At 40.8% G+C, this 12,519-nt stretch overlaps 1 protein-coding gene across 1 annotated transcript in view; it reads right to left on the minus strand.

Annotated features, from left to right (window-relative positions):
- Positions 1-12,519, minus strand: part of cemip (cell migration inducing hyaluronidase 1) — a 375,103-nt gene that overhangs the window by 109,093 nt on the left and 253,491 nt on the right. The window contains exons 18-19 of the mRNA XM_034184142.1: positions 4,037-4,168; positions 3,475-3,510 (exon numbers count right to left, since the gene is read on the minus strand). Of these exons, the coding sequence (XP_034040033.1) occupies positions 3,475-3,510; positions 4,037-4,168 (168 nt within the window). The remainder of the gene's footprint in view (positions 1-3,474; positions 3,511-4,036; positions 4,169-12,519) is intronic.

The following is a 12,519-nucleotide window of genomic DNA, read 5'->3' on the forward strand; positions in this document are numbered from 1 at the left end:
TAGGTCTGGGCTTTAGCTCTAAGATCTTTTGGTTTGTCAATGAAGATCTCAAAGCAATCTATGATGCTAATGCACTTGGAGGAATGTTTTCTGAAGCACATTGGCAAAGATGTCCTTATCTCATCACGACCAGGCCAGATTACACTAAGTGGAACCAAACGATCATTTAGTAGTGTGACATTTCCAAAGATCCGTGATACAGTAGATGTATGAATGCCAAACAAGTAACCAACAAACTACATGGTCAAGTTCAACCGCAGTCTCATGCATGTCAGCAAAAATTGCTGAAAAGCAGACATGGATTGTGTATCTTTGAGGGATCCTTTGATGACACCGAAGACAGCTAGCAGAACTGCAAAGTTTGGTAAGCCAGTTACGCATCTCACTTTGTCATCATTAGTTCTCAGTGTGGCTTCTGACACAATGTCACTTGAATCTAACTTTGCCTTGAGGTTTAGGTGTTCTGTTCGCATGTTATGACAGTCTGTTTCAATGGCATTAATGTCAGCAACTGTTAGATCTATCTGACATGATGCACTTATCTGCATTACATGATCAATCTGAGAAGAGACACCAGCAACAAGGTCCTCACTGTCAGCCACAATGTCCAGATCTTCATTTAATTCTGTGACATCCCCCTCCTCTAGATGGTGCTGTGGCTCGTCATTGGAAGCACCTGAATTTGACAGTGCAAGAAGAGCTTGGATAGCATGATGTCTACCCTCTGTTTCTCTCTTTTTTCTTTTCAGAGACTGGCGCTGATGGAACTTCTTAAGACTGGCTTGAGCTCTTTTTTTCTGTGGTGACTTTACATGGCTGAATATAGCAGGCACAAAATCTGGTGACAGTGGATGGTCACTCTTGGCACCTGAAATTATGTGTCATATAAAAATCACAATTGGGTAATGAATGATGATCACAACTTATATACTAAAATAAACTACATTGTCTGTTGTGTGGGCCTAATAATTATGACAAAATGACAATAGTATAGCAACTGACATAAGCATTATAATTGATAAGTCATAACGTAATGATAAGCAGTGCTAAAATACACTGCATGTTCAAATGAAAAAGTTTCACTGGGATAAAGGTGTCAAAATTGTTTTTGTTTTTAAGCCCAAATATTGTTAGACAAAACACCTGTGAATTCGTGCTAATTCACATTTATGCAGTGTTCACTGCATAAGCGTGAGTACTGATTAGGCTGCCAATTCTTTCTATTTACTGCTGCTATCCACTGCTTTCTACGTTCAACATTACTTGGAAACCTGTACATCGATAAGTTAGTAAGTTGATAATTACTGCAACCAACTGCACAACAGTATGACGGCATGGTTATAAAAGTGTTGAGATCGCGTGCACTGCTGTTGTTTATTTTGGAGTCACCGCCAAAATGGATAATGTCTTCACGCACGCAAATCCGTGACGTCACACACAGATCCTTAATTGCGGGCCTTGGCTCCTGCCTCTGTCTGTATCCTGTCTTGTTTTTGTTCTGTCTCCAGATTGTGTGCGAGCGGAGCTGGAGCTGTCAACAGACTGCAGCTCATTCACACCTCATCCCCCTGTGTGTATTTAAACCTCGGCTCTTCATTCCTGTTATGGTTGGGAGTTATGGCGACTAACTGGAACCAGGACTTACGTGGACAGAGTAGAACCCCAGGATGCCGGCCAGCTCAGACAGAGGATGGCATTAAAGCACAGTTTTATTTAACACAAATGAGAATCAAACAGTCAAGAGTGGAGACAAAACAGGTGGAGGAAATCCTCTTCATAAACTGGTGCAGTCAAACTGAAGAAGCTTCATACCGGAGTAATCAAACTAAGGAGTCTTCTTCTCAAGACTGGAGAGTTCTAAATACAGAGAGAATTAACCAAGGAGTTTCTTTATTTCAAAGATGGTGAAGTTAACACCGACAGAAAGTTTCTTTCTTCATGGAAAGTGAGTGTCAACATAAACAGAGTTCAAACTTAGAACTGTCCTTTCTTCAAGGAAGGCAAGTGTCAACAGGGACAGAATTAAACTGAAGATTTCTTCTTCATAAAAAGGAGTGCAAACTGAGAAGTCTCTCTTCTTAAGATGGAAGTCAACTCAGGAATGTTCTTTATCAAAAGGTGACAAACTGAAGAAACTGTTTCATAAAAGAGTAAAAACTCAGACTATATACAATTAAGGGCCCCTTCACACATAGTACGAATGTGGTCGAATTGCGCATGAAGCAGGAATCGTATGCAATACATACGAAATTGTAGTTGCCTCCAACACCTCGTACACCTGTTGCTACAACTATTTGCGCACACCAGCAGCTGAAAACAGAGTGTGCCCTGCGAGAGCCCATTCGATCCCTCTCGCAGCAGGTCACACGCATGAAGATCTAACACCATTCGCTTGGCACTTAGAAAATGTGTGGCCATAAAACTGTCATACAAGTAAACCAAAACCGTAAGAGAAGAAGGCCAAAACTGTCATAGTAGACCAAAACTATCAGAGAAGAAGACTAAAACGGTCACAGAAGACCAAAGCTGTAAGAGAAGAAAGCCAAAACTGCCAAAGAAGTAGACCAAAACTGTCATAGAAGAAAACCAAAACTGTCAGAGAGGAAGACCAAAACTGTCAAAGAAGCAATCCAAAACTGTCAGAGAAGAAGACCACAACTGAGACAAAGGTTGAACTCTTTGGTGTGAATTCCAGCCAAAATCAGTACAGTAAAGCATGGTAGTGGCAGCATCATGCTCAGTGGCAGGAACTGAGAGACTTGTCAGGTTTGACGGAAGATGAATGCAACAATGTACAGAGACATCCTGGATGAAACCCTGTACATGTGGTTTCTTATGTTGCGTTTACACATAACGACGACAAGTCACGAATGCCACAAAGTATACATTCTTGGCCGCTGATCACAAATGTGATGATTTGAGGCAGAGGCATCAGGTGTCCTCAGGAACTGCTGCAACCTGTTACCACACGTTACGATTAATGGCACGTGTTACTGCCGAATTATCAGGAACCATTACGCACGGTCAAGAATTAATGTTGCGCGCTATTGCACATCATTCTGTCACGTTGTGAATGAGGCGACTTGTCTCCACACACACACCCATATTCATCCATCAGCTGCTGAACAATTCAGATCGCTCCAGTTTGCTCCTCAAAATACACAGCAGAAGAACTTTGTGACTGCATGCTTAGTTGGGCTCTGTGCCATGGAGTGGTGCAGAGAGGAGGAGGAGACGGAGAGAGCCAGATGTGTGGATTCACACGGCTCTCATCTCACGTGTTTTGTGTGAGTGTATGTATGGATATGCATGTGTGTGTGTGTGTGTGTGTGTGTGTGTGTGCATGCATGTATGTATATGTATGTATGGTGTGTGTGTGTGTGTGTGTGTGTGTGTGTGTGTGTGTGTGTGTGTGTGTGTGTGTGTGTGTGTGTGTGTGTGTGTGTGTGTGTGTGTGTGTGTGCACATGTTTACCTTGCCAGTGTGAGGCCGATGCCGTTATCAGCAAATCTAAAATAAGAGAGAATTTTAAAAAAATAATAAATCTGATGATGGTGAGGTTATAGTTCTAAAAAAAAGCAAAGCTTCACAACAACACATTGGACTTTGTTTTGAAGGATAAAGCGCATGCAGCGGCAGATGCGTCGTGCACCTTGTATGCAGTGGCAGATGCAGCGTGCACCTTTTTTGCTGTGGCTAATGCCGCATGCACCTTGTGTGCTGTGGCAGATGCGGCATGCACCTTGTGTGCTGTGGCAGATGCGGCATGCACCTTGTGTGCTGTGGCAGATGCAGCATGCACCTTGTATGCAGTGGCAGATGCAGCGCACACCTTGTGCACTGTGGCAGATGTACCGTGCACCTTGCACACTGCAGCAGCACCTTGTGTGCTGTGGCTGACATGGCATGCACCTTGTGGGCACACATCTTGAGGTGTTGGAGTCTCTTTTTGGTAATTTTGACACTCTCACGTTCAGTCATCCATTAAGTTGGTCAAAGACGTGTTGAGTTTTAGATACATTCATGCAGTACTCACTGGCAGCTGTCCAGCCAGACATCTCCTCCCCTCAGCCACGCTCCGTGGTCCTGGTTCTTGTACGCCACAAAGTGGTGAATGAGAGCAGGAACTCTGGGTTTGAAGGGATCAGCGTCTTGGTGGGGGCCGTACCTACACATCCCGTGGGCACAACAAAACACACAGACACAGTGTCAACGGGATATGACTCAGACAGCCTGTACCTCTGCCACCTGCAAGTCCTCCACTGAGTGAGGTGGGGAAATCAAAAGACCACGGACATCAACAGCAGCCCACAGAGAACTGATCCTCACCTGGCCCAAAGACCAAGCACTACACCGGATTCACTCAGTTCTGTCCACATGAAGGGTCTTCGACCCTAGATAATGAGTGCAAAACTATGTGGACTTCCAAAAATTTTGTGAGTGGGGTTGGTGAAGATTTTGCATGTGATTTACTCAGAATAATGGCGCATATGACAGTGGGCGGGAACAGGACATTTGACATCAAGATTTTGCATGTGTTAATGAACTAAAGTGCAAAATAACATTCAATCGGCCACTTGCAGGAATGCAAACAATAAGACAAACACAAATTTTAACTGAAAAAGTAATTTATTGAATATTTATCAAATCAAAACTCAATGTGCCTTGCTTCATCACGGGCACCACCTCCAGAAACAGAATCACCCGTGCAGCTCCTGTCAGTCACTTCCCTGGAAGGAGTGAGAGGCGAAGACGTTGCACTCACACTATCCACCAATCCAGCTTCAGACTGTAGCCACAGGAAAACGGCTGCACACAGAACAAATATGCAGAAAATCACAGCAGAGAAGGTTACCTGAGTGGTAGCTGATTTCTCGGCGGGAGGTGGAGTTGCAATCCGGCTTTTATGGTGATGGTAGAAGGAGTGATAGCTGGTGCTGCTGACGAGTGACAGCTGTCACTCTCTGTTGCTCCGACGCCCTCTCATGCTTGAAGCCCGCACTTCAAGCAGGGCGCCCTCTGGTGGTAGTGGGCCAGCACTACCTCCTCTTCAGCGGCCCACACAACAATATGGAGACTAAATGGGTGATTCTTTAACTACGGGCACTATTGGCCTTGTAAATGTAATTTCCACCACACCATTGCCTTACAATATAAAGTGCCTTGGGGCAACTGTTTGTTGTGATTTGGCGCTATATACATGTGCTCTGATGTCACTGTTTATCTCCATAGAAACTACCCCAACAATCTTTCATACAAACTGTTTAGGGATATTACAGTGTTGTGGTGGAAATTACGGCAATAGTGTGGGACAACTACATTTTGTTTAAAAAAAAATCACAACCGTTGTATGACATTGAATACCCCAATTATGTTTTGATTATTTTACTGATATTTTATTCAGAGATATTTTAAAACATTAGAAAAAACGTTTCTTTACCATTCATTTTTATCATTGAAGATCAAAAGTCTGGGTGTGCGACAAGCACAAAACGGCAATATTTGCATATAATGATGCTGAAAAAAGGTGAAAAAGTCATCATAGACTACTAGAACAAATTTCTTAACACACTTTCATTGTAAAGATAACTATAAAAGTGTGAAATTTCCCATTTTTTCTGTTTTTCATACAATATGATCAAAGGACATAAGTGCCCGTAGTCTAAGAATCACCCAAATACAAGTTTATTAAATAATAAAAACGTTATAAAAAGCAGAAATAGAAAACGTTTTGCAATTAAATGACAATGAACAAGTCAATCCTAATATTTTATGGGACACTTTGAAAGCTATTATAAGAGGGAAATTTATATCACTGAGTACAGCTATTAGGAGAGCAAAGGAAAAACAACTTAATGATCTGGAAAATACATTAAAAAGCTTGGAAAGTGAACATATTAGGAATCAATCTAGTCAGACCCTTGAATTAATTCCACAGGTAAGGACAAAAATTTTAGATATTCATAAAGAAGAGGAAGAAAAGAAATATAAATTTATGAAACAGACATATTACGAAACAGGACCAAAGGCAACAAAATTACTTGCTAGGAAAATTCGTGAAAAACAAAAGCAGCAAACAGTATGCGCAATAGTTGACCCCAAAACAGGGAAACAAGAAAACAATTTAGAAGGAATCGATAAAGCATTTCAAACATTATTATATACACAACCTGAACAAAGTAATCTAGAAGATGTTAAAATATTTTTAAATTCATTAGATTTACCATCAATTGGAGAAACTCAGAATGAAAGTTTAACTAAACCAATAGATATGAAGGAACTGAAGATGATGTTAAGAAAACTAAAAAACAATAAAACACCAGGTACAGACAGCCTGCCAGCCAAGTGGTATAAAACGTTTGAAGAAGAATTATTACCGGTATTATTAAAATCACTGAATTGGACGCTAGTGAAAATGACCACACCACCATCATGGACAGAGGCGATTATAACAGTAATACCAAAGGAAGGCAAGGATAAAATACTGTGCAGCTCGTATAGGCCAATATCAATTCTAAATCAAGATTACAAATTATATGCATCTATAATATCCAGTAGACTGAACTCATTTGTCCCAGACTTGATTGAGGAGGATCAGACCGGTTTTGTCATTGGCCGACAAACTCAAGATAACATAAGACGTTCTCTTCATGTAATTCACAATATTCAGGCAAAAAAGGAAAAAGCAGTACTGGTTAGTTTAGATGCTGAAAAAGCCTTTGACTGTGTTAGCTGGGAATATATATTCTTAGTCTTGAAGTGATTTGGTTTTTCTGAAAGTTCAATTAATAGTATTAGGACACTATACTCAGCACCTACAGCAAGAATTAAGATAAATGGACGTTTATCAGACCGAATAAATCTGGAGAGATCTACCCGTCAGGGCTGTCCATTATCCCCTAGTTTATTCGCCCTATACATAGAGCCACTAGCCCAGGCTATAAGAGGAAATAATAATATCCAAGGCATAGAAATAAATTCAAGAGAACACAAAATAGCATTATACGCTGATGATGTTCTTTTATACCTCTCTAATCCAGAACAATCCATTCAGGCCCTTCTAGACTTACTAGACATATTTGGTACTTATTCAGGATATAAATTAAATATAGGTAAAACCCAAATTATGACTTTTAATTATTCCCCTTCAAAAGAGATTAAAAATAAAATCACCGTTGACTGGTCTAAGAAAGCAATTAGATATTTGGGGGTGTGGCTCACCCACAACCCAGGTGGCTTGTATAGGAAAAACTTTGACAATGTAAATAGGAGGATTAAAGAAGAGTTCACACAATGGGCAACTTATATATTTGATTTTAGTGCAAGAATTGAGGTGATAAAGATGTCAGTGTTGCCTAGGTTATTATACTTATTTATGTCATTGCCTGTTAAAATTCCTCACTCACAGTTTCATGAATGGGACAAACAAATATCCAGATTTGTTTGGAAAGGACAAAAACCTAGAGTTAAATACAGTACACTGATGATCAAAAAAGAAAGAGGAGGATTTTCCCTCCCAAGTCTATATGACTACTATCTTGCGGCTCAACTTAAAACAGTTATACACTGGTGTGACGATGCTTGTGAGGCTAGATGGAAGGAAATAGAAAGAAAATGTGGAAATATTCCAGTACAAGCTTTGACTGGCGATCAGAAACTAACAGAGGCATGTCAAAAGGAGTTAAATCCGCTGGTTTCCTTTACACTATCGACTTGGTTTGGGGTGGTGAAAAAACTAAATATGAGCGACCAGATAAGAGTTTTAAGATGGGCTGCATTTGACTCAGAGTTCAAACCTAATCAAATGGATTCAGCTTTTAAAAACTGGTCATATAAAGGTATAACTGCATATTGTAAACTATTAAATAAGAATGCCATGCTGAGTTTCCAAAACCTGCAGCAGAAATTTAATATAGAAAACAGAGATTTTTTTTTTTAGGTATTTACAATTACGTCAATATATATTTTCAAAAGTAGTGAAGGTGTCAGAAAATAATGGGATAATTCATCTGGTTATACCATAATCAATGTAAATCTGGTGGTTGGCTCTCACTGCGGTATTGTATCACTTCCTGTTCCGGAGCACAGCGGTGTTTTGCTGTATCTGTTAGCTGTTTAATCTGCGCAGTTAGATTGATCTAGTTACCTAGATAACGATTTGTTTCACAGTGTTATCTTCACGTGCCTTAACTAAAGCACTCCCTCTGCTGAATCACCTCTAAATTATTTACACGTTATTAACTTTGCGTGTTTTTAGGAATCCGCTAGTTTAGCGCAGCTACTAGCTCTTAGCCGGTTTAGCATGGCGGCTTCTCCTGTGTCTCCCGCACTTTTCTGCTCTGGGTGTGAAATGTTTAGTTATTCTTCGGCCTCCTTTAGCAGTAATGGTACTTGTAATAAGTGTAGCTTATTCGTAGCTTTGGAGGCCAGGCTGGGCGAATTGGAGACTCGGCTCCGCACCGTGGAAAATTCTACAGCTAGCCAGGCCCCTGTAGTCGGTGCGGACCAAGGTAGCTTAGCCGCCGTTAGTTTCCCTCTGGCAGATCCCGAGCAGCCGGGAAAGCAGGCCAACTGGGTGACTGTGAGGAGGAAGCATAGTCCTAAACAGAAGCCCCGTGTACATCGCCAACCCGTTCACATTTCTAACCATTTTTCCCCACTCGGCGACACACCCGCCGAGGATCAAACTCTGGTTATTGGCGACTCTGTTTTGAGAAATGTGAAGTTAGCGACACCAGCAACCATAGTCAATTGTCTTCCGGGGGCCAGAGCAGGCGACATTGAAGGAAATTTGAAACTGCTGGCTAAGGCTAAGCGTAAATTTGGTAAGATTGTAATTCATGTTGGCAGTAATGACACCCGGTTACGCCAATCGGAGGTCACTAAAATTAACATTGAATCGGTGTGTAACTTTGCAAAAACAATGTCGGACTCTGTAGTTTTCTCTGGGCCCCTCCCCAATCGGACCAGGAGTGACATGTTTAGCCGCATGTTCTCCTTGAATTGCTGGCTGTCTGAGTGGTGTCCAAAAAATGAGGTGGGCTTCATAGATAATTGGCAAAGCTTCTGGGGAAAACCTGGTCTTGTTAGGAGAGACGGCATCCATCCCACTTTGGATGGAGCAGCTCTCATTTCTAGAAATCTGGCCAATTTTCTTAAATCCTCCAAACCGTGACTATCCAGGGTTGGGACCAGGAAGCAGAGTTGTAGTCTTACACACCTCTCTGCAGCTTCTCTCCCCCTGCCATCCCCTCATTACCCTATCCCCGTAGAGACGGTGCCTGCTCCCAGACTACCAATAACCAGCAAAAATCTATTTAAGCATAAAAATTCAAAAAGAAAAAATAATATAGCACCTTCAACTGCACCACAGACTAAAACAGTTAAATGTGGTCTATTAAACATTAGGTCTCTCTCTTCTAAGTCCCTGTTAGTAAATGATATAATAATTGATCAACATATTGATTTATTCTGCCTTACAGAAACCTGGTTACAGCAGGATGATTATGTTAGTTTAAATGAGTCAACACCCCCGAGTCACACTAACTGCCAGAACGCTCGTAGCACGGGCCGAGGCGGAGGATTATCAGCAATCTTCCATTCCAGCTTATTAATTAATCAAAAACCCAGACAGAGCTTTAATTCATTTGAAAGCTTGACTCTTAGTCTTGTCCATCCAAATTGGAAGTCCCAAAAACCAGTTTTATTTGTTGTTATCTATCGTCCTCCTGGTCGTTACTGTGAGTTTCTCTGTGAATTTTCAGAACTTTTGTCTGACTTAGTGCTTAGCTCAGATAAGATAATTATAGTGGGCGATTTTAACATCTACACAGATGCTGAGAATGACAGCCTCAACACTGCATTTAATCTATTATTAGACTCAACTGGCTTTGCTCAAAATGTAAATGATTCCACCCACCATTTTAATCATATCTTAGATCTTGTTCTGACTTATGGTATGGAAATTGAAGACTTAACAGTATTCCCTGAAAACTCCCTTCTGTCTGATCATTTCTTAATAACATTTACATTTACTCTGATGGACTACCCAGCAGTGGGGAATAAGTTTCATTACACTAGAAGTCTTTCAGAAAGCGCTGTAACTAGGTTTAAGGATATGTTTCCTTCTTTATATTCCCTAATGCCATATACCAACACAGTGCAGAGTAGCTACCTAAACTCTGTAAGTGAGATAGAGTATCTCGTCAATAGTTGTACATCCTCATTGAAGACAACTTTGGATGCTGTAGCTCCTCTGAAAAAGAGAGCTTTAAATCAGAAGTGCCTGACTCCGTGGTATAACTCACAAACTCGCAGCTTAAAGCAGATAACCCGTAAGTTGGAGAGGAAATGGCATCTCACTAATTTAGAAGATCTTCACTTAGCCTGGAAAAAGAGTCTGTTGCTCTATAAAAAAGCCCTCCGTAAAGCTAGGACATCTTACTACTCATCACTAATTGAAGAAAATAAGAACAACCCCAGGTTTCTTTTCAGCACTGTAGCCAAGCTGACAAAGAGTCAGAGCTCTATTGAGCTGAGTATTCCTTTAACTTTAACTAGTAATGACTTCATGACTTTCTTTGCTAATAAAATTTTAACTATTAGAGAAAAAATTACTCATAACCATCCCAAAGACGTATCGTTATCTTTGACTGCTTTCAGTGATGCCGGTATTTGGTTAGACTCTTTCTCTCAGATTGTTCTGTCTGAGTTATTTTCATTAGTTACTTCATCCAAACCATCAACATGTCTATTAGACCCCATTCCTACCAGGCTGCTCAAGGAAGCCCTACCATTATTTAATGCTTCGATCTTAAATATGATCAATCTATCTTTATTAGTTGGCTATGTACCACAGGCTTTTAAGGTGGCAGTAATTAAACCATTACTTAAAAAGCCATCACTTGACCCAGCTATCTTAGCTAATTATAGGCCAATCTCCAACCTTCCTTTTCTCTCAAAAATTCTTGAAAGGGTAGTTGTTAAACAGCTAACTGATCATCTGCAGAGGAATGGTCTATTTGAAGAGTTTCAGTCAGGTTTTAGAATTCATCATAGTACAGAAACAGCATTAGTGAAGGTTACAAATGATCTTCTTATGGCCTCAGACAGTGGACTCATCTCTGTGCTTGTTAGACCTCAGTGCTGCTTTTGATACTGTTGACCATAAAATTTTATTACAGAGATTAGAGCATGCCATAGGTATTAAAGGCACTGCGCTGCGGTGGTTTGAATCATATTTATCTAATAGATTACAATTTGTTCATGTAAATGGGGAATCTTCTTCACAGACATAAGGACATGGATGACCTCTAATTTCCTGCTTTTAAACTCAGATAAAACAGAAGTTATTGTACTTGGCCCCACAAATCTTAGAAACATGGTGTCTAACCAGATCCTTACTCTGGATGGCATTACCCTGACCTCTAGTAATACTGTGAGAAATCTTGGAGTCATTTTTGATCAGGATATGTCATTCAAAGCGCATATTAAACAAATATGTAAGACTGCTTTTTTGCATTTACGCAATATCTCTAAAATTAGAAAGGTCTTGTCTCAGAGTGATGCTGAAAAACTAATTCATGCATTTATTTCCTTTAGGCTGGATTATTGTAATTCATTATTATCAGGTTGTCCTAAAAGTTCTCTGAAAAGCCTTCAGTTAATTCAAAATGCTGCAGCTAGAGTACTGACGGGGACTAGAAGGAGAGAGCATATCTCACCCATATTGGCCTCTCTTCATTGGCTTCCTGTTAATTCTAGAATAGAATTTACAATTCTTCTTCTTACTTATAAGGTTTTGAATAGTCAGGTCCCTTCTTATCTTAGGGACCTCATAGTACCATATCACCCCAATAGAGCGCTTCGCTCTCAGACTGCAGGCTTACTTGTAGTTCCTAGGGTTTGTAAGAGTAGAATGGGAGGCAGAGCCTTCAGCTTTCAGGCTCCTCTCCTGTGGAACCAGCTCCCAATTCGGATCAGGGAGACAGACACCCTCTCTACTTTTAAGATTAGGCTTAAAACTTTCCTTTTTGCTAAAGCTTATAGTTAGGGCTGGATTGGGTGACCCTGAACCATCCCTTAGTTATGCTGCTATAGACTTAGACTGCTGGGGGGTTCCCATAATGCATTGAGTGTTTCTTTCTCTTTTTGCTCTCTATGCACCACTGCGTTTAATCATTAGTGATTGATCTCTGCCCCCCTCCACAGCATGTTTTTTTCCCGGTTCGCTCCCTCAGCCCCAACCAGTCCCAGCAGAAGACTTCCCCTCCCTGAGCCTGGTTCTGCTGGAGGTTTCTTCCTGTTAAAAGGGAGTTTTTCCTTTCCACTGTTGCCAAGTGCTTGCTCACAGGGGGTCGTTTTGACCGTTGGGGTTTTTCCGTAATTATTGTATGGCTTTGCCTTACAATATAAAGCGCCTTGGGGCAACTGTTTGTTGTGATTTGGCGCTATATAAATAAAAGTGATTTGATTTCATAAATCGATCATTTCTAAACTCTATCAAGGCTTGTTGAATGG

Source organism: Thalassophryne amazonica, chromosome 2 (genome assembly GCF_902500255.1).
Source record: "Thalassophryne amazonica chromosome 2, fThaAma1.1, whole genome shotgun sequence".
In the NCBI taxonomy this organism is placed as follows: Eukaryota; Metazoa; Chordata; class Actinopteri; order Batrachoidiformes; family Batrachoididae; genus Thalassophryne; species Thalassophryne amazonica.